The 22,572-nt window shown below is 54.5% G+C and overlaps 1 protein-coding gene across 1 annotated transcript in view; it reads left to right on the top strand.

Moving 5' to 3' along the window:
- The first annotated feature begins 22,158 nt into the window (after nt 1-22,158).
- Nucleotides 22,159-22,572, top strand: part of ZNF385C (zinc finger protein 385C) — a 31,561-nt gene continuing 31,147 nt past the window's right edge. The window contains exon 1 of the mRNA XM_007447162.1: nt 22,159-22,408. Within this exon, the coding sequence (XP_007447224.1) occupies nt 22,159-22,408 (250 nt within the window). The remainder of the gene's footprint in view (nt 22,409-22,572) is intronic.

Raw genomic sequence — 22,572 nt, 5'->3', positions numbered from 1 at the left:
GCTCTGCCCTTCCGTCTGTCTCTCTGGCACGGACACATGTCGCCTCACTCTCAATCTCCTTCCTTGTCCCTTGGCTCTGTGTCTCTGACCGTGTGGCGTCTCACTAGTTCATCTTTCTGTGTCTGTTTGTCTTTGCCTCTCCCCATCTTTGCCTCTAAGTCTAGGTCTCTGTCTCTCCAGTCTCTTTTCCTCTCATGAGGCGATCCAGGGAACAGGACAGCCAGGTGTCTCTGAGTGCAGAAAAAGGTGATAAAGCAGCCCCAGGCACTGCCATCACCTCTGGCCCCTCCAACTGCCAGGCCGGGGGAGGACTATCAGGTTCTGGGGAGGACGGATGTCAGCCCACCCGCCCCAGCTCCTCTGTTGAGAACTTGAGAATTTGGGGGCTTTGGCTCCAGACAGAAATATTCAGCATCTTCTTCTGCAACAAGGCCCCGGGTCACAGGCCTGGGAGCAGGGCTGGGGGTTCAGAGTGACGAGGGAGAGAGCCCCTTGTCTGTGGCCTTGAGCCGAGGGAAAGGTCTTGGGGACTACGAGTCTTCCTCAGAAGTGTCACTGACCAGAAGCGTCACTGACCACTGACGCTTTTCTTTTTCCTCGAAGCAGCCCAGCTCAGCACGCCCACCGCAGGCCCCAGCTTCCAGATCCAAACCACCACTGCGCTCCCCGCCCTGTTCCAAACATTTCTGCCAACTGCCCCAGGGCCGCGGGGCCTGTTCAAACAGCCTCCCTGCCCTCTCCCCAAGCCTCCCCACTTCAGGGGGCCTCTCCTCACTGCCACAGCTTCTTGGCTTCTCTTACAGGAGCGGCTGTGTTGGCTGTTTGTTTATTTGACTAAGGTTTCCTTGGGTGGGGTGAGGACCGACTCCATAGGTGCTTTTTTTCCCACTTCAGATGCCCAGGCCAGAGGCCAGGCCGGGCCCTGCCACGCTCCAGCCGCCCTCACTGCCCTCCCCCAGCACCCTCATCAGCCTCTCCTACCTCCCCAGGCCCCAGACATCTCTACCCTCCTGTTCTCAGGTCTGTTGGTTCCTACATCTGATGCCAGCGACCCCTTCCCACTGGCCGGGCACGAGAGGGAGCTGTGACACAGCCCTGCCACCCCCATCCCTCACCTGGGGTTGGCGGAAATACCCTGAGAAGGGGTAGGGAACTGGATGCCCTGGGTTCTCTGGGGGTTCCCAAAGAGAACACGTGGGGTGTAGTCTTCAGAATGTGGGAGAAGTCTGCCCACCTGCCTACCCACCCTCACTGGCTGAGCTTGGAGCCAGCGGTAGAAAAAGACTTCAGTGGAGGAATATTTCTCTAGTGGGTTTGGGGCCCTTCCCAGGATTCATCCCAGAATGATCTCCCTCAGACCCCAAGGGTTATTCTGTCCCTGGATTTTTTTTGGTAATGTACTGTGTATAGAACTGCCACATCCCACCCTATGAAACTTGGAGAGGTCATGAAGTCCCCATCCAGGCAGAGTGTGGACTCGACGCCAGGTCTCCTCATTCCCCACAGCTAGGCCTCCTCCCCGGGCTGAACCAGAACTGCTCTGTGGGCAAAAAAGGAGCCCAGGCTGCCTTGGCTCTCCCTGCATCTCACCCTCACCCACGCCTCCTCCATCTTCATGGGCTGCAGTGGAGACTCCCGTGTCTCCAGCTGGGAAGGGAGTGTAGGGGCACAAGTCTTGTGACCTTGTTCTGAGATCTGCTGTCCTAGTTAGCGGCTTCCCGGAGGGAGAGGGACACGAGAAGCTTTTAGAGATGGTTGCAGCCATCTGGGTGCTAATTGAGAATGCGACTGTCCCTCGGTTGAGGCTGGGGACAGCTATTCCGGGGCTGTGGGATGAGGTGTGGGAGCAGAGAGGCCAGAGGGGGGATCAGGAAGTTTCCCCAAATAGCCTGGCCAACAGCCAAATGTGGGAGCCAGGCCTGGGGGGGCAGGGTGCCTAGCCCAGCTGGGGTGGGGGTGGGGCAGCTGGCCAGTTGGCACATGGGCTTGGACCTTGGGAGGCTGGGCAAGGAGCAGAAATGAAGCAGAACTGGTACTGTCCCCTCCTTTCTGCTGAAATGGGCTTCTCCAGAACCTGGTGTCATGAGTAAGAGGGGGTTAGAGGTGGAAGACTGTTCCCTTGCCCTGTCTCTTTACTCTCCCGGGGCTTTTGTAAGCCCTAACCCATCCCCCCGCCCCTCACCCTGGTGCTACTGACTTATTCATTCATTCAACAAATATTTATTAGGACTTCCCTGGTGGTCCGGTGGTTAAGAATCCACACTTCCATTGCAGGGGGCACGGGTTCGATCCCTGGTTGGGGAACTGAGATCCTGTAAGCCGTGTGGCACAACGAAAAAAACAAACAAACAAATATTTATTGAGCACCTACTATGTGTTACAGTTTGCTAGGCCCTGCCCTGGGAATTCAAGGAGGAATAAGACAGGGGGAATAAGAGAGCACACGAGGAGGCAGAAAGGACATCTACCTTAAAGAGGGCAAGGAAGGAAGGCCTCTCATGGTATTTCAGCATCAGCCATGAGAAAGAGAGGTAGGAGCCAGGAGGAAAAGAGCGCTGCAGGCAGTAAGAACAGGTTCTGAGACCCTCCGAGGTGAGGGAGAACTTGCTGTGCTCCGGGGAGAGAAAGAGCCCAGTGTGGCTGGAGTATCATAAGAAAGGCAGGGAGAGGTACGAAAACAGATCCGAGGGGCACAGGATATTTTGACCTGGACATTTTGACCCAAAGGTTGTTTTGAATGCAAACATTTTAAATCAAAACATACCAACACTGAAGACTTTTAGAAAGTGTTTTCCAGTTTGAACTCTATTCATCCAGCTTAACTCCTTGATCAGATTTTTCCATTTTTCCTCTACAATTAAACAAATTTCCTTTTTTTTTTTCCATTCTATTTTAATTTTACTGAAATTATTTTCACTGGCATCGATTCTGTGTAGATTTTGCCACCGAGATTTGATTCACTGATCAATTTCACAACGATCAAAGGTCCCCAGCCCTAGTCTCTGCCATTGCGTGAGCGACTGGGTAAACTCCAATTTTGGAAGATTCAAATGTAAAAAGAGATTTGCGGTCAAGATTAGATTCCTGTGTCCACTTTAGTCAATAACGAGTCTTCCTGTATCTGGTTCCTAGCTGTTACCAGTGTTACTTCCACCAGCCATAGCCTTAGGTGGAGAGTTGCATTTATATCTCAGTTAATCTGTGGGCAGGATGGTAGGTTGCAGAGGAGAAGGGTTTTGGGGAGACGGGTAGGGGCCAGATCTTCCAGGCGGTAAGGATTCTCTTAAAGTGAAGGAGGGACTTCCCTGGTGGTCCAGCGGTTGGGACTCTGCGCTTTCACTGCCATGGCCCAGGTTCAGTCCCTGGTGGGGGAACTGAGATCCCACAAGCCGCACAGTGCGGCCAAAATAAAAAAATAATAATAATATAATAAGATAAAAATCAGGGAGTCCCCGGTGGTGCAGTGGTTTAGAATCCGCCTGCCAATGCAGGGAACACGGGTTCAAGCCCTGGTCCAGGAAGATCCCACATGCCGCGGAGCAACTCAGCCCATGCGCCACAACTACTGAGCCTGCGCTCTAGAGCCCGTAAGCCACAACAACGGGGCCCTCGTGCCTAGAGCCTGTGCTCCGCAACGAAGAGTAACCCCCGCTCGCTGCAACTAGAGAAGCCCACGTGCAGCAAAGAAGACCCAATGCAGCCAAATAAATAAGTAAATAAATTTTTAAAAATAAAAATCAGATTTGATATTTAAAAAATAATAATAATAAAATAAAGTGAAGGAGAAGCCTTTGGAGGTTTTAGGCAGGAGAGTGACAAGTTCAGATCTGCCTTTTTTGTTTGTTTGTTTGCGGTACGCGGCCCTCTCACTGTTGTGGCCTCTCCCGTTGCAGAGCACAGGCTCCGGACGCGCAGGCTCAGCAGCCATGGCTCATGGGCACAGCCGCTCCGCGGCGTGTGTGATCTTCTCGGACCGAGGCACGAACCCGTGTCCCCTGCATCGGCAGGCAGACTCTCAACCACTGCGCCACCAGGGAAGCCCCAGATCTGCCTTTTAAAAAGACTCTTCTGGCCATGTGGAGAATAGACTGGGAGTGTGGGAGGTGGAGGAGTGGAGGCAGGGAGGCTGGTGAGGAGGCTATGGTGCTAATCCAGGTGGTAAAGAGAAGTGAACAGATGGAAGACAGATTAGGGAGGTAGAAAGGGCCAGGTAATCCCATCTCGCTCCCTGGATCCCACCATGGCCCTCCCCACTCCCCCAGAGCGACCTCCAATTCATTCCTCACACCCTCAGCTCCTGCCCCTCCCTTCCTCTGAGGCCCCAGACACCCCAGGGTCCAATCACTTGAAGTTTGCACAGGGTAGAGACTGAGAACTAGGGTGTTTTCCTTGGGGCTCCCTCCCAGTCTGTTTCCTGGCTGAATGTGGCGAGGGAGGGTCAAGGATGCCCTGCTGAGGTTGGGGTCGGGGGCTGGGAGGGGTGGGGATGGCCCTCAGGCCCACCTGCCCAGAGCACATGGCTGGAGCAGCCAGGGCGACCACAGATCTGGCCGTGAAACAGACCCAGACACAAGGCGCTTGTCTGGTCCGTGGCTCTGAGCTCTGGGTGTGACCCTGGGCAGGGGTACAAAGGGGCCTCTGTTGGTGCGAGGCACAGAGCCCACCTGGGCCAGGCCAGGCGCCTGAGGAGTAAGGGAGGTGGGCCTTGGGGTGCTTGAAGGGAGAAGGCTTGAAGTAACTGACCTGATCCTCAGTCTCCTCGCCTGTAAAATGGAATCTTAATCCCAGCCTCCCAGAACTAGCGCATCGTCAGGACCCACTTTGTTGACTGACTAAAGCATCACCTTCCTGGAATCTTGTATTTTTTTAAATTAATTAATTAATTAATTAATTTATTTATTTTTAGACCGTGTTGGGTCTTCATTGTTGCGCACAGGCTTTCTCTAGTTGCGGTGCGCGGGCTTCTTGTTGCGGTGGCTTCTCTTGTTGCGGAGCACGGGCTCTAGGCGCGCGGACTTCAGTAGTTGGGGCACGTGGGCTCAGCAGTTGTGGCACGCGGGCTTAGCTGCTCCGCGGCATGGGGGATCTTCCCGGACCAGGGCTCGAACTCATGTCCCCTGCGTTGACAGGCGGCTTCTTAACCACAGCACCATCAGGGAAGCCCATGGAATCATATATTTTTAAATATTATTTAACAAACACACATAGTGTACGATGTACCTGTTTGCTAAACACTGTACAAATAAATATTGACTCATTTAATCCCCATAACAACTCTCTAAGAAAGATACTATTTATCCTTATCTTACAGATGGGGAAACTGTGGCACAGAGGTGGCCAAGGTCCCACAGTTGGGAAGTGGCAGGGGCAGGATTTGAACCCAGTGTGGGGATATGGCTATACTATGCTGTGTCCCTAAAGGGTGAGCATCCCTTAGGCCAGGCAGCTAAAGCATGGGTGGGGGTGGACCTGATTCTTCAGCAGGGATGTAAGGGGATACTCTCCCATCCCAGGGCCTGGCCCTTAAGGCAGGGCTAAGAGTGTAGTGGGAGGAAGAGAAGTCAGACTCCATGGGAGGAGTCCTGGGATCAGAGACCCAGGACAGGAGAAGGGGGTGGAGCAGGGATTTCCAGGAGCAGGTCACAACCCTGCCACCTTTGGCCCAGTTGTGGGAGCAGCTGTGCCCAGCAGAGGCTGGGGTAGGCTTGGCACTCCTTCAACTAGGACGAGTCATACCTGTGGGGTGCCAGACCTGGAGCCACATGGTTGGACATGAAGCGTGGACATGGAACAGAATGGCGTGGGGGCTTCGGCCAAGAGGCTGAGGATGCTGGGGAAACAGAGTCCAAGCCCACAGCAGTGGGGACCTTCGGTCTTCATGGTTAAGCCTAGGAGCACGCGCAGAACTTGACTGCCTGAGAAAGGAGGCGGGGCTTCCCAGGCTGAGGTCAAAGAGGTGGGTCCTTTTGATCCTAAGCAGCAGGGCGTGGTTCTGGACAGGACAGTGCTGGAACTTGGTCTTCCAGACACATCTCTAGGCCTGTCTGCTCTTCAGAATCGCCTGGGTGCTTGTTAAAAAGGCAGAGGCTGAGCCTCACTCCAGCCTCTGAATCTGAACCCCTGGGATTGGGGCCCAGCCCAGGATGCCCAACAAGCTCCCAGGTAATGTTCAAGTGGCCAGCCATTTGGGAAAACTGCAGGGTGAGGGGTTCTCACCCTTGGCTGCACATGGGAATCACCTGGGCAGAATTGAAAAGTCCTGGTGCCCAGGCTGCACCCTGGACCAAGTTCATCAGAATCCCTGGGGAGGGGCCCCAGCATCATTTTCAAAGCTGCCCAGGTGATTCCAGTGAGCAGCCACAGTTGAGGACCCTCAAGCAGGCCTGTCCCTCATATCAGCCAGCTCTGGGCTGAACTGTCCTGTCCTCAGAGAGGCCTTTCCTGGCCTCTTGTTCTCCCTGACCTTGTGTGTTTATCTGTTTATTGACCTGACCATCTCCCTAGATTGCAAGCCCCATGAGGGACCCTTAGGACTTTTGTTCACTGCTGGATCCCCGGGGCATAGAATGGAGGGCCTGGCATAGAGTAGGTATTCAATGAATGTTTATTGAGTGAGTTTATCGAGCCCCTACTCTGTGCCAGGCCCAAAGGGAGACACTCTCCATATATATCTCTTAATTTTCCCAACAACCCTGCGAGGTAGATACTATTGTGCCCATTTTACAGATCAGAGGGGTGAAGCGACTTGCCCAAGGTCTGATGGCTCCAGAGCCCAGGCTCTGTCCTGGGCCCCGAGCTGCCTCCCAGCCAAGGCCTTCTGGCAGCCTCTACTGTGGGAAGCAGCCTGGCAGCCTGGAGGCTGAGCGGAGGGCCTGGGGGCCATAGGGCATGTTGACACAGCCCATCCCCAGGGCGTTTCTTGGAACCTCTCTGCTGGTTTTGAAAGGCTTCCTTCATGACCTGCAACGGCCATGTGCTTCCACCCACCCGACTGATTTGAGAGGAGGACTCCTTGTGGTCGGCAGCTGCTCCCTGGCCAGCAAGGTGGACCGCGGCCACCCCACCATCTCCCTCAGCCAGTGGGCTTGGAGTCTCTCCCCCACCTCGTGCCCCAGGTGACCCCAGATTCTCAGGGTCATCCCCAGCCTCCCCCTGCCTCCGTCCTTCTGAGGTTAGGATGCGTTAGGTTCAGTTACTTATACTGAGGAAGGTCCGGTGGGGCGGGAGCATATTCTGCTGGACAAACTAACTAAAAGCATCAGGAAATGAAGGGTGGGTTGGGGAAACTCAAAGATCTTAATTTCCTCAGGGCTGATCCTGGCTGGTAGTCAGGGCCTCTCCCGGCCTCTTCTGAATGCAGCTCTTTAAGTAAGAGGGAAGGTAGCCAAGGTCCCAGTGAGGACCCCTGGGCCCTCAGCCTTTCCTTCTCTTCCATGGGGCAGTATGGGGAAGTCCCCCCAGTAAGCTGACTGCCTTCTAGACCGCTGCTGTTGCAGTGAATATTCTGGGGAGGGGGCTACCCCTGCTGTGGACACGCCAGTTCCCGGCCTCCTCTCCTCCAGCTTCGGCCTCTCCTACACAACACGGGCAGCTTTGCCAAGCTGAGTGAGGAGGTTGAAATAATTGCCATTGCGTTGGTAACAAAAACAAGTTGGATATAGCTCTGGGCTGGGAAAGCCTGGGGACGGGCTGATAGCCTTGTGAGGCAAGATGACAGGCAGGAGGGGAGGGGTCTAGTCTGGATATGGGGAAGGGCACCCTGTGTTGGGAAAGGGGATCGTTGGTGAGGTTTTGGGGGTTCTGCCCAGGCCCGTTTGTCTTCCCTCTCTTTTGCCCCATTAGTTTCCATTGCACAGCTGTGAGGAAGTCCTTTCTGCAGTCTTACCACTGTCGCTCCTGCTTTAACTAACAGTGTCATCCCCTCACATCACAATGGCTCTTTGTAGCCTGCAGGGTATTTTCTAGTTGTTATCTTATTTAATCTTCTTAGCTGCCAGCCTTGGGTTAGGGGAGTTATTATTAGTTATTGTTATTGTCAACCCCATTTCACAGATCAGGAAACTGAGATGTGGGGGAAAGGGCCGTGTTCCCAGTCACAGGTCAGTAAGTGGCAGAGTTGTACTTAAATGCATGTTTCCCTGATTCCAACTTACTCCGGTTCTCATGAGACTCCCCCAAATTACTTTCACAGACACACATTTATCCCCTCCCCTGGCTCCTCCCCCTTCCATCTCACCACAACTCAGAAGCAGCCCAGGCCTGGAAAGGTCATCCTGTCCATCCCACTGCCTCTAAGCCAGTGCGATGGAGCCTCCATGTGGCCCGTATTTGGAGCTCATCTGGCCATGTTTCCAGGAGAGAGTGATGGTGGCAAAGTCAGGGGAGTCGAAGGTGTCAGCTGCTGCTGCTTCTTTTTATTGTTTGTTTGTTTTATTTTACTTATTTATTTTGTATACAGCAGGTTCTTATTAGTTATCTATTTTATACATATTAGTGTATACATGTCAATCCCAATCTCCCAATTCATCCCACCACCACCACCCCGCTGCTTTCCCCCCTTGGTGTCCATACGTTTGTTCTCTACATCTGTGTCTCTATTTCTGCCCTGCAAACCGGTTCACCTGTACCATTTTTCTAGGTTCCACATATATGCGTTAATATACGATATTTGTTTTTCTCTTTCTGACTTCACGCTGCTGCTTCTTTTTGAGCAAAGACTTTTAAAGTTTAACGTGATAGTCTCATCCTGCTTACTGAAAACTGAGGACCTCTTGCGCGTCCAAGAATCCGCTACCGACCATGCATGAGGAGCAGGGAGACTGTGCTGGGCCCTCCCCGCCTCCCCACCCCCATCCTCATGCATGTTGAGATGGCTGAGACTTTCGGTTTTGTGTTTTGTTTTGTTTTTGTTTTTAGTGGAAAGAGGTATTTTTAGATCATGGTAGGCATGATTTGGGCCTCCCTACTTCAAGACCTGGACCAGGGGATCCCAGTCCTTCCCTTTTACATCTAAGAAGTTGATATTCTAGGAAGGAACTGCTGGCGAGTCTGGGTGTGAAGCCAGTCAGAGGGCACAGAAACTCAGGGACCCAGAAGGTCATCACGTCTCCCCACCCCATCGTCCCGGCTGGGAAACCGAGGCCTGTGGCTGTTGTCTCCACATCGTGCCTGCCCAGAAGTAAACCAATTAGCACCGTGTCTGGTTCTGTGTTCCCAGCGCCTGTCTCATTATTTGGGGATTTATGTCTCGGTCACCGTGAAGGACAGCTGTCCCAGCTTCCCCTGGGGGGAGCCCGGCCAGCCATAGAGCCTGGCGGCGGCAGCAGGTGGTGCCATCCTGCTTGGGGCAGGATGGGGATTTAATTTCAGAGGGATTTGCAACAAGTGGGGAGACGCCCTGGGCACATGGTGGCTCTGGGCTATTTTAGGAGGCAAAAGGCAAAAGGCTGGCCCCCTTGGGGGGAGGGCTCTCAGCCATTAGTGGTTCTGCCCTTTCAGTGGGAACGGAAAGGACCCACGATGGACAGGGCAGGCCCACCTGAGGTTGGGGCTTCCCCCGCCTTCCTGGAACACAGGGGCCTAGAATTACTCTGCACCCCCAACCGCAGGTGTTGCCATGAGCAGAACAGGAGCTGCTGTCTGGGCAGGGGTCTTTGGCTCCTCTCCTGAGCCCCTTTTCTACAGGCTTTGCCTCAGCTGGGGCCCTTGGTGTTATTAGTAAGAATGATTAGTATAACCATCTCCTATATTTGTGATAGGGATTATATTTATTGAGCACTCAGGGGAGGCCCTGCAGTGCAGGGAAAAGGGCACAGCCTTAAGGCCAGACATACCGGGCTCCCATTCTGTATGGGCCACTTCCAAGCTGGGCATAACACCTTGTGTGTGTTACGTAAGTCCCTTTGCCTCTCTGAGCCCCGGCGCCCCGTCTCTAAAGCAGGGACCATAACACCTCATTAATGATACCCGTTTTATTAATTGGGCACATATTATGGCAGTCACTCTGCAGGGATGATCTCACATCACCCTCTGCCATGTTATTATGTGTTCTTTTTTCCTTTCTTTAAAACAAAATTTTTTAAAAAATAAATTTATTTATTTTTGGCTGCTTTGGGTCTTTGTTGCTGCGCGCGGGATTTCTCTAGTTGTGGCGAGCGGGGGCTACTCTTCATCGCGGTGTGCAGGCTTCTCATTGAGGTGACTTCTCTGGTTGCGGAGCACGGGCTCTAGGCGCAGGGGCTTCAGTAGTTGTGGCTCGCGGGCCCTAGAGCGCAGGCTCAGTAGTTGTGGCGCATGGGCTGAGTTGTTCCGCGGCATGTGGGATCTTCCCGGACCAGGGCTCGAACCCGTGTCCCCTGCATTGGCAGGCAGATTCTTAACTACTATGCCTCCAGGGAAGCCCTATTATCTGTTAATTGTCCTGTTTTACAGATAAGGAAACTGAAGCTCAGAGAGAGAAAGTAACTTGCCTCAGCCCACACAGCCAGAGCAAGGAACCTGATCCATTTTTTGTGCCCACAGTGAGAGTTGGTTCATCCCTCAAATCCAGCAATATGTGTTGGTTGCATTTGGTGTGCCAGGCACTGTTCTAGGGCTGAGGATTCATCACAGACAGAACAGAGGAAGAGGAGATAATGGGATGAGACTGAGCAGCAGGGAGAACTGAGTGGCCCAACCAGAGACTCCGTAGCCTTATTTAGACTGAGCGTCATTTTTCTGGCGGTATTGGAGGGGGAGGGCAATAACCAGGGGCCTGAATCCCTCCTTGGATGAGTGATGGGTGGGAAAGGGAGCACCAGCCCAACCTGGCACCTCCAGCTCTCATGAGGAAGAAGAGGTTTTCTGTTTTCTTCCTCCTCACCCACCTTTATAGGAAAAAGGTCTGGGTATATTGGGATAAGGCCTTTAGAGGCACCATTACATAGAGGAAAGAGGCCCCAGAGTTTAGAGTCAACCAGATGGGGTTCAACTTCAACCCTTTCTAGTGTGTGACCTCGGGCAGGTAAACTAACCTCTCACAGCTTCCCTTTCCTTATCTTTAAAGTGAGGAGAGGAATACTGACTTTTCAAGGCTACTTGGGAGGATAAAATGGATCGATAAAGCTGTGGGAAGGGTCTGGAAGGCAGGAGGCTCACAGCTGAGAGCAGTGTTTTGTGTGTGTGCAGCGTTGGGGTTCAAGGGCGTGTTATCCCTGTGTATCTAGGTGAAGCCACGTCTTTGTGGTGGCACTAAGCTGGCACTTGTGGTCTTGCTGAATGATTTCATCAGGCTGGGCAGAACGGGAGAGCCAGCAAGCCCAAACACAAGGTCTGGTGGTCATAGTTCAAGAAATCACGCTCTGGGCAACTAGATGGGGAGGCTGAAGTTGCCAACATATCACGAGAAAGTAGACATGGGAGGTTCCCTCAGCTCTATATAGAGCTGACTCAGGAGGGCAGAAAAGTTAAGGGCTGGGCAGCATTAATAGAGGACAGGATGGAGGATGGGGGGAGGTGATTATCTCCTTTGCTCTGTTCTAAGCAGGACATTGAAAGCCTAAATAAGTTTAAGAGGGATATGAGTGGGGTGATAAAACCTCTGGAGACAAATTTTTATTGAGCTGTGCAGTTCAGTTGACTGGATCACCATGCAAGGGACTGAGCAGAAGGGAATGAGTAAAGGCCCAGAACTAGCCTATTCAGCACAGTGGGATGGCTGGGGCAGGGTTTGGGGGACACAGTTCAATACGGTATGATAAGTGCAGTGTTAGAGCCCATACAAGATGCCCTAAGAGCATGTAGGAGGGGCTTCCTGGAGGAGGTGGCCATGTAAGGGAAAGAATAGTTGAGGGAAATAGGTCTATTTTGCTGGGAGAAGAGACCCCTGAGGAACAGGCTGCCAGCCGTCTTCGGCAGGCCGTGGAAGTTGTGGGGGGGCTTTTTCTGCATTACCAGAGAGCAGCTCTAGAACCCTTGCATAAGCATTACAGGAAAGCAACTTTCAGACCCCATATTGATGAGCTTTCTATCCTTGAGAACCATCCATCAATGGAACGGGCTGTGTTGTGAGAGAGTGAGTCATCAGTATAGTCAAGCAGAGGCCAGAGGGTAACCTGTCAGGGACAAGTTACAAAAGGGACAGGATGACCGCTAAGATCCCTTCCAAGTCTGAGCAACCGCAGTTCCCCATGGACAGACACAGGATGTGGACTGTGACGGAGAGAGATGTGACTGGATCAAGTTAGAGCGGGGGTGTGCTGGGGGATGGCGAGGTACCCGTGGTGGACCATGACTGTCAACCCCACCCTGCACTGATTGATTTGTGAGTAACCACTTTATTGAGATATGTCACATAGCTTACAATTCGCCCATTTTTAAAATAATTTTATTTCTTTTTGGCTGTGTTGGGTCTTTGTTGCTGGGCGCGGGCTTTCTCTAGTTGCGGTGAGCAGGGGCTACTCTTTGTTGAGGTGCACGGGCTCCTCACTGCAGTGGCTTCTCTTGTTGCGGAGCACAGGCTCTAGGCACGCGGGCTTCAGTAGTTGTGGCACGTGGGCTCAGTAGTTGTGGCGCACGGGCTTAGTTGCCCTGCGGCATGTGGATCTTCCCGGACCAGGGCTCGAACCTGTGTCCCCTGCATTGGCAGGCGGATTCTTAACCACTGTACCACCAGGGAAGCCCAATTCGCCCATTCAAAGTGTACACTTTAATGTGGGTTGACTCTTAGAGTGGAAATGAATTCATGCATTCATTCAACAGCTCTTTACAGGGAGCATTTATTAGGTACGCGTCAAGCTTTGCGCTGCTGCTTCCAGTATCTGGGAAATAAAGGCCCTGCCCCCATGAGGGAGACAGGCAAAAGCATTACATCCTGGGAGATGTGCTAAGAGGGAAATTAACCAGGGGCTGGGATAAAGTATAATGGGGCTGGGCAAATGGGGTCCTGGGGAGGTGATATTGGAGTTGAGGCCTGAGTGACAAGGAAACAGCCCTGTGAAGATCAGTTCCAGGCTGAGGCAACAGCAGAGGCCTCAAGACAGGAGTGAGTTGGTGGGTGTGAGAACCAGAAGTGCTGGGAGGGAGCGGGCATGGCATCTCCAGGGCTCCCCACAGTGGAACCTCCTCTCTGGAAGGCCTCTTTCACATGAAGCCTGCCCGGAGCATGAGGTGGGGTGAGCAGCAGTGGTACATCTTCTTTAGATACATGAGCCATTCCTATCCCCTTCTGGGGGGACTCCCCAATAGTGGAATGATGGCAAGTGCTGTTAGGAGGTTATGCCACTGGCCCCTGCCTCCTGCCCTCCTCTGCTTGGCCTCATACCCCTGCCTCGTGCCCTGATGCAGCCCAGACCCAGTGCACTGATTCCCTGGGAAGAATCAGAAATGTCTCCCAGCCGCACACACCGGTGATATTCCCCCAGCAGGCGCACTGGCCTGGTTTGGTGCTCTGACCTCCGGGCAACCTGGAGTCTCCTTTTCGGTGCTTACTTCCTGAGTGACTTTGGACCAGTTGCTTAACATCCCCAATCTTTCATCTCCTGGTGTGTAAAATGGGAATCAAACCAATCTGGGCTGAGTTGTTATGAGGATTGAATGCCATCCTCCTGGCACCCAGGAGGTGCCCCATGAATGTCAGCTTCCTCCTTCTCCCTGAACTTCCCCGAGAAGAGGGGCTGGTTTACGAAGGGGTAGGGAAGGTCACAGCAGGCCACTGGGAGGTGGCCACTTTGGGGTCCCCTTCCCTAAGCTCTGGGACCCCTCCGAAGGCGAGGAGCGCTCAGGACTGGCCAGCCAGGGGCAGGGAGGATACTCACCCATGGGCCCAGCCCCGCCACCAGGAGAGCCCCTGGGTCTCCCCTCCTCTCCTTCCTGGGGAGCCCCATCGAGGGGAGCAGCCCCTCTCCCAGCCTGCTCGCCTGCCCCCCGTTCGGGGCGGCGTGGCTCCTGGCACCTGCTTCCCGCGGGCCGCCCAGGGGCGGGCTCCGGAGACTCCGCGGCTGCCCCGGGACGCGGGGGGCCGGGACTCACCCGCCGCTCACCTCTGGGAGCCGAGAATCCAGATCGCCCCGGGTGGCGGCGGGCGGCTGGATGCGGCCCCGCTCCGGTCGGGGGCGCCCTTCAGCTAGGGGCGGGCGCGGGCCGTGGGACCGCACTCCTGGCTCCCCAACCGGGACCGACGCGCCGCTGGGGCTGAGCGCCCGAGGGGGCCCGCGCGCGGGGTGGCGGTTTTGGTGTCTCTGTAGGGCTGGTGGCAGCGGCGAGGACCCTGCCCCGCCTTGTGTTGGGGGAAAAGGTGGGAGACAAGAATCACGACTTAACCGGAAACAGAGGTTGGGAGCAGGGACAAGGGTGATGGACAGAAGGACTTCCAGCTCCCAGGAGGTAGGGGAAGGGAGGCTGGGGACCACGGGGCAGAGACGGTGAGACTCTCATCCTAAAAAGGAGGGGACCATTCTCTGCAGACAGGGGGCTCCACCAAATAACCTACCTTCTTCATCTAAGTTGTTTAGAGACTCCAAAAATCAACCCCCCCCCCCTTATCAGCCCCTGGGATAGAATAGAATGGAAGGGGTGGGGGATGGGAGATCTGTTGTCTTTTGGGGCAGGGGTGCGAAGAGTATGCTCTCCGCCCCCGGGTCCCATCCCTCTCATTCACTGTCTTTGGAGGCCTTCCTGCCCGCCCCTCCCGCTTCAAGCAGAATGCTTCCTCTTGTGTCAGGGTCAGGGGCAGAGGTTGGCCCTCGTGGTCCAAGGGGGAGGCAGGATCCTATCTCCCACCCACAACTCTCAAACAGTCCTAGGACGTCTCAGCCCTCCTTCCTCTGGCTCTCAGGACGCATTCACTCAGCCCCAGCTTGGAAGTGCTGATAGGAAAGTGCTCCCCATTGTGGGACAATTGCGATGGGGAGCACGGATTGGAGGAGCCACTGTTCAGTCTCATGGGGAGTTGTGCTGGGCGAGCAGGCGGTGGATGAGGCTGAGCTGTGCCAGCGTCCTGGGCAGGCGGTGTGGAGGGTCTCCTGCACAGCAAGTAAGGTTCCTAGGCCTTGCCTGGCAGCAGAGGCTAGAACAGGGGATACTGAGGCTCATACCCCCTCCCCCACCCCCACCTTAGAGGCAGCTGTCCTGTGTTGCCACTGTGGACCCTGCAGGAGGGATGCAGCTTAGATCGCAAGAAGGACTTCCTTCCTGAGGGTGGCCTGAGGGTCTTTCAGGGGAGTCTCAGTGTCCAGGAGAGGCAGCCCTTATCTCTGGGGGTGTCAGGAGGGAATGAGGCCCTCTGGGACTCCCAGCCAATAAGGGGTGAGGACAGACTGGGGAAGGAGAGGGTCGGGGGGGGGGCGGGGACCTCATCTCTGGACCATCGCTCTCCGTCACCTCCCATGCCCCCTCTCTCCCATCCTTGGAGCTGAAGTGTTGACTTTCAGCACCTCTTATCCAGCTCACCCTTGAAATCCCCAGCACCCAGTAGTCCCCAGGGAGAGGTGACCGGCTTCCTCTGTCATCACTTTGGGTGGGAAGACAGACATGGCTGTCTTGGTTTGCCCAATGGATCCCCACCCCACCGCATCTGACACCTGGACCAGCTGTTGCCCAGCCCCAGGGCCTCCTGTTCTGGCAAAGCAGGGACGTGTGGGTTGGGGATTGCCGTGGCTGCCCCCACTCGGGCCATCCCACTCCTCTAGATGGGGGTCTCTGACTCCTTTGGGGAGTCTTGGGTGTGAGTCTTGAGAGACCCCAGTTCTCTGGGCCATCCCACGGTGGGTGCCGCTCTATGGTGGCCACGCAACTGAAGTGAGTTATTGCCCTTCCTCACCCTGCAAAGTGTCAGCCTTGGGAGAGTAGAGGTGGCAGGAAAGAGAGACCAAAATGCTCAGTGGTGGCTCCTTGGGGACACTGAGGGGGCAGCCAGGCCCAGGAGGGCTCCCACTCCATTAGGACGAGAACAGGTGAGGCCTCTCTTCTTCTAGGCACGATCCCACACTCATGCTCGTGACCCTGTGAGTGACGGGGATGGGGGCCACCACGGTGTGCACCCCCTGCCCCTTCATCATAGGATGGTACAGAATTGACCCTTTTCACCTGCCACTCTTTTCGACTGTGAGCCTCAGTTTCCTCATTTGTAAAGCCTCACAGGGTTGTTATGAGGGTTAACAGAGGTGCTGTCTATACAGTGCCCAGAAGGCGATGGACACTCGCCATGGGGCAGTTCTTTCTCTATCCCCACCCCGCCTTTCTCTGGCGGCTGAAACAGACAAATACAACTTGGCTCCCCGCCTCCCACCCCAACCTGAGAGGCAGCTGCTCTGTGTTGCCACTGCCCACCTGCAAAGGACCTAAGAGATTAGCCCAGCCCCACCCTCTCTCTTTAAAGAAGGGGAACTGAAGCCCAGAGGGGCAGGGACTGGCCCAAGGTTGGCCGGCCAGCCAGGCTCCCTTCTCAGAGACAGGGCCTGGGACCTGGCTCAGGGAGGTGGGAGGGTAGATATTGACAGACCTGGGGAAAAATACCGGAGTGTAGTTGGGCTCATTAAGGGTTTGGTGAGGGAGCCCTTCATGCCCTGCCAAAGGCTGGAGACAGGCCTAGAACCTTCCTCTCCCGTTAACCCTTTGGCAAAAGCAGCGCTTTCCCGAGGACACCCTTGCCCAGGCTGCGGCTGAAACAACTCCCCGCTCTGCACTTATGGCCTCCAGAGTTCTTTCTATCCACCCCTCTTTGGATAGTACAGTCAGAGGATCCCACACAGTGCCCGAGGACTCCACTGAAACCTGGGGCCCTGGGACTTCCCTGGTGGTGCAGTGGTTAAGACTCCACGCTCCTGGTGCAAGGGGCCCAGGTTCAATCCCTGGTCAGGGAACTAGATCCCACGTGCATGCCACAACTAAGAGTTCAAATGCCACAACTAAGGAGCCCGCATGCTGCAATGAAGACCCGGCTCAACCAAATAAATTAAAAAGAAAAAAAGAGGGGCTTCTCTGATGGCGCAGTGGCTGAGAATCCACCTGCCGGTGCAGGGGGACACGGGTTGGAGCCCTGGTCCGGGAGGATCCCACATGCCACGGAGCAACGGAGCCCGGGCGCCACAACTACTGAGCCTGTGCTCTGGGGCCTGCGAGGCACAACTACTGAAGCCCGCACGCCTAGAGCCCGTGCTGGGCAAGAAGAGAGGCCACCGCGGTGAGAAGCCTGCATACCACAACGAAGAGTAGCCCCCTCTCGCCGCAACTAGAGAAAGCCTGAGCGCAGCAGCAAAGACCCAATGCAGCCAAAACAAGAAAAAGAAAAAAAGAAACCTGGGGCCCTGAAGTCCACTGTTGCCCAGGAAGAATGGATGGAAATGGGCCCTGGGGCCTGCCTGAGCGCTCCTTTCTGACCCCCTCTAGCTCCATATGGATGGACACACAGACAGACAGGCAGACAGCAGCCCTGGCCTCCATCAACTCTCCAGCGCTGCTTTGAGCCTGCCTTCAAGTGGTGGCTCCCTCCCTGCTGCAGCCTCAGCCCATCTCTCGGGGAAGGTGAGAAAAGAGGGAGCTTTACCCGCTTCCAGTGTAAATCAGACAGACACCTAGGTACACGCATGCTCTTTTTGTCTGCTTTTACCCGGTCTTTTCCCAAGTTAAGTTCAATTCTCCCCCTGTCTTCACACCCCTTACTCCCAGCCTCTCTGGCTCTGGCCCCCACTCTCCCTGCCCAGGGTGTAGCACCTCCCTGCCTGCCAGGTAGGGGCTGGGCATCCCTGAGCCTCCCCAGAAGCCCTTCTCTGTATCCGTAGCCCCCCTTCCCACCCAGCAGTTCAGATCAGGACTTGGCAGGCTTTAAGGAGACATGGGACAGGACCATGAAATCTCTCCATGCTTGTTCTCTAATCTATGAAGTGGGATAATAGGTCAATAATGGTGCCCACCTCACGGGGTTGTGAAGTTTAAAAGAGATCCTGTGTGTAAAGCACCTGGCACCCAGTAAGCTCTCAGTAAACAGAGGTGTAATGATAAAGAAGAGGTGGTCTGGGCAGCTGAGTGGTAGAGAGGGAAGCAGGGAAGCTTCCAGAAGCAGTTCTTGTACTGCCTGTCCACGTACTTTGAAGCAAGTCCCCTCCCCTGCTCTGGGACTCGATTTCCTCTTTTGTTAAAGAGAGTGTGTCCTATCCAAATGTGGGTCCAGTGAGGGTGAGTCATGCTGGTTCTGAATAGGGGCCAGGAGCGGGTGTACTGGCCTCTTGATGCCCACAGCAGGGGCTAGACTGACCTGTGTGTGCCCTAAAAATTGCTCACCCCTCCACATTTTCTTGCTGGGAGCCTTAGCTGAGCTGCAGTGGTGGAGTTCCTGAGAGGACAGCTGTGAAGTCAGGGTTAGGCAGGGCAGGCTGCAGCAGCCCCAGCAGCCTGGCTGGGGGGGCACAATTAGCCCCGGAATCCAGGAGGGCTCTGTGAGCTCAGAGGCTGTATATCACAGGGGTTTAATCAGCCCCATGGCAGTTATTTGTCTGCTCTCTTGGGCTGTGTCCTGGGCCTGCCTGTCATAAGTTGCACGGAGATTTCAAAATACGCCTGTCCCCTTGCTGGTGGAGCAGGCAGCTCTCCTGGGCGTGGCCAGGAAAATCTCATTCCCCTGAAGCCTCTTCCCCCTGGCTGGTTGGACCCACCTCCCAATACTCAGTACCTGGTACTTTCTTCCTGCTCCTCTTTCCTGCTGGGAGAGTCGTGGAAGACTTGTAAAGGCAGGAGAATAGCTGTGATGACCTCCATCTAGAGGTGAGAGGAGGTAGAATCTCACAAGGTGATGGAGTGACTTTCCAGTGTACCCTCCGTGGGCAGAGCTGACCCCTGGACCCCAGACATGGTGCCCAGGAGTTTGGCATGGCTTAGAGGGGCAACCTAGTTGCCTCAAGAGTGTGGAGGAGTGGGGTCCACCACCCTGCCGGGTGGGGCACCGAGTTCCACCTCTTATCTTCCCGCTAGATTCTCTCTGCGCCACCTGGAGGCTATCTCTCGTACTGCAGCCCAGCCAAACCACCAGGCACAATGCCAGGGTCCCTCAAGTCACCAGGCACCTAGGACTGCACAAGGGTCAGATCCATGGTGTATTCGTTTTCTAGGGCTGCCATAACAAAGCTCTACAAACCAGGTGGCCTAAACAATAGAAATGTCTTGTTTCACAGTTCTGGAGGCTGGAAGTCTAAAATCAGTGTCATCAGGGTTAGTTCCTTCTCAGGGCTGTAAGGAAGTCTGTTCCATGCTGTCGTGGTCCGAACGCAGGTTGGAAAAGAATTTCCAGACACAAAGCAGAATGTAAAGAAGATAGAATTTATTAGAGGGAAGGGTCACTGCCAGAACAGCGGGCCGACTTCCTAGTAGTCTGGGAGAGTCGAGCCCGAACATGTGCTATTGATCAGTTTTTATAGCCAGAAAACAAAAGAATGGTCCGAGGTGAAAATTTCCTTTACTGATTGGTTGAGGCACATATACCTTCCTTCTATAGGGTGGGAGTGGGACAGGTCATATGCCTTTCCTTATTTGGGACAGGTCCCGTTGCCCAGGTGGGGCGTCTGCAGGGCATGCTTCTGGTGGCCGCCCCCAGGAACCAGGCAGAAGTTCCGGCCCTTCCTGTGTCTCACGCTGGGCCTGGTTCATAACCTGTTTCCCCTCCCGGCCAGCAGCCTGCTGCTCCTGGTCTCTCCCATGACTCCCATGTGCTGACGTTTATAGGACCCTGAGAGGCGTTTTATATAGATCAGCTTGTCTAATCCTCACAGTGCCCTTATGACTTGGGAACTGTTCCTCATCACCCCCATTTTACAGATATACAGATGAGAGGACTGAGGCTCAGGTCACACAACCAGTAAGTGACAGAGCTGAGATGTGAAACCAGGTGGGGGTCAATATAGAGCTCGTGCTCTTTTTTTTTTAATTTTAATTTTTTAAGTTTTTGGCTGCATTGGGTCTTCGTTGCTGTGTGCAGGCTTCCTCTAGTTGTGGTGAGCGGGAGCTACTCTTTGTTGCGGTGCGCGGGCTTCTCATTGCGGTGGCTTCTCCTTGCGGATTACGGGCTCTAGGTGCGTGGGCTTCAGTAGCTGTGGTGCGTGGGCTCAGTAGTTGTGGCTCGCGGGCTCAGTAGTTGTGGCGTATGGGCTTAGTTGCCCTGCAGCATGTGGGATATTCCCGGACCAGAGCTCGAACCCGTGTCCCCTGCATTGGTAGGCGGATTCTTACCCACTGTGCCACCAAGGAAGTCCCAGAGCTCGTGCTCTTCATTACTGTGCCCCTCTGCTCCATTCACTCACAGTCCCCACACACGTCATGACAGCCCATTTTGTGGGAACATTGTCTGCAAAAGTGACAAGCAGCTTACTAAGAGCAGGGGGTGGGGTCCAGGGACTGCAGGCAAGGTTCTTGGCTGTGAACTTGAGAAATTAATTTTCTTTGTTCAGATGTGGGCTCCACTACTAGACGTGTGGCCTTATGGGAACGTTATGGCATCACTTGACTTCACTGGGTCTAATTTGCAAAATGAACACGAGTCTAAAGACACAGGGAATGTCTTTTAGGAGGATGTATTGGTTCGCTTAGGCTGCCGTAACAAAGAACCACAGACTGAGTGGCTTAAATACCAAAAATTTGTTTTCTCCCAATTCTGGAGGATAGAAGTTTGATAGAAGTTTGGGCTCAAGGTGTAGGCAGAGTTGGTTTCTTCTAAGGCCTTGTTATTTTGCTTGCAGATGGCCATCTTCTCTCTGTGTCTTCCCATGGTCTTCTCTCTGTAAATGTCTGTGTCCAAATTTCCTTTTCTTTTTTTTTTTTTTTTTTTTTTTTTTTTTTGGCGGTGCCACACGGCTTGTGGGATCTTAATTCCCCAACCAGGGATCTAACCCGGGCCCTCGGCAGTGAGAGCATGGAGCCCTAACCACTGGACTGCCAGGGAATTCCCCAAATTTCCTCTTCTTATAAGGACAACAGCCATATTGGATTAGGGACCACCCTAATGACCTCATCTTAACTTAATTACCTCTTTAAAGACCCTCTCTCCAAATACAATCACATTGTGAGATGCTAGGAGTTAGGACTTCAACATATGAATTTGTGGGGAGGGGGGGCAGGGTGGGGGTCACCAGACATAATTCAGCCCATACAAGAGAACTGGGCTCAGTCACTTCTCACTCAGGCCCTAGCCTTGGGGCTCCCCCACTCTGAGCAAGAGACACAGTCCCTGACCTCAGGAATTCTCTGTCCTGGTGAGGGGGACACCAGGCCTGCCCTCTGGAAATACCCAATCTGAAGCAGAGGCAGGAAGAAAGTGAAAATCAGCCCAGTTCAGTCTGAGGAAGGTCATGGGGCAGAATAGAGCCAGTTAGAGGCAGAAAAGTCCGGTGGGTGGGAAAGGTTCAGAGAAGTGAGTCGGAAAGGAGAAGGGGCGGGGCCTGGAGGGGTGATGCGCATGCTCTGCAGGGCCCAGTGCCTGCGCGACCCGTGTGTGTGTGTGTGTGTGTGTGTGTGTGTGTGTGTGTGTGTATGTGTGTGTGTGTGTTTCTGTGTAAACACCAACTGTTGCCCTAACAGCAGGGGGCATCGGGAGCCACGTGGGGCAGGGGTGGGGATGGCTTCACACACTGTCACCGTTTGTGAATGTCACCGGCACTGGGCACGAGGTGGTTGGGTTTCTGCAGTCATCCTCTGGCGGGCAGCTCCTGCATCTCCAGCAGGCACCACAGGCCTGCCTGTCCCAGCACGGTCAGCGCCTGGCCTGCCTTGGGCCAGGCTAGTGTCTCCACTAGCCTCTCTGCTGGCTCTCCCTCCACGTTGCCTGCTTCCTGAGAGCCCCACTCTCCTTCTGAGCGCTTTGCTCTGAGCCCTCTGCTCTGAGCCCTCAGGTGTTGGCCACCCAGTGTGTGGCCATTTCTGACACTCTGAGCGCTTTGCTCTGAGCCCTCAGGTGTCGGCCTCCCGGTGTGTGGCCATTTCTGACACTCTTGCAGATACCCCTGCATTTTATTGCTGCTTTGTTTAAAACAGCCCCCCATTCTGCTCCCTTTTGCCATCCTTGGGTTGTGGCTTTCAGAAGGCCAGGGAATTTCAGCTGGGATACGGGGCACAGGCATCTCTGGGTCCCGAAGCCCTCTTGCTCCTTCTGTGTATTCATTGCACTCGCCTTTGTTTACTTGACTCCCGATCTGCCCAGGTATGAAGCGGCCACTGAGCCCATCTCCCCCGGGTGAGAAGGAGCCCCCCGGATCTGGAGCTGCTGAGTGCCCCCCTCGGCCTCCAGAACCACCTAAGCCCAAGCGGGAAAGAAAACGGCCGTCGTACACCCTCTGCGACGTCTGCAATATCCAGTTGAACTCGGCAGCCCAGGCCCAGGTGCACTGTGGGGGGCGGGCCCACCAGAGGCGCCTGCGGCAGCTCAGCTTGGGAAAGACGCCCCTGGGGCCAGGTCAGTGTGGAGGGGCGCTGCTCCCACAGATTTGGTTCTGGGCCCCTGTGAGGGGCTCTGGGTCTGTGGCCTCTCTCTGTGGGGTCTTTTGGTCTGGGGTACCCTCAATGGGGTCTTAGAGTCTGAAGTTCCCCAGATGCCGTCAAGTTTTTTTGCATCTGGAC

The sequence above is a fragment of the Lipotes vexillifer genome, unplaced genomic scaffold (assembly GCF_000442215.2).
Source record: "Lipotes vexillifer unplaced genomic scaffold, Lipotes_vexillifer_v1.1 scaffold541, whole genome shotgun sequence".
Lineage (NCBI taxonomy): Eukaryota > Metazoa > Chordata > Mammalia > Artiodactyla > Lipotidae > Lipotes > Lipotes vexillifer.
This window is presented reverse-complemented; position numbering and strand designations above follow the sequence as displayed.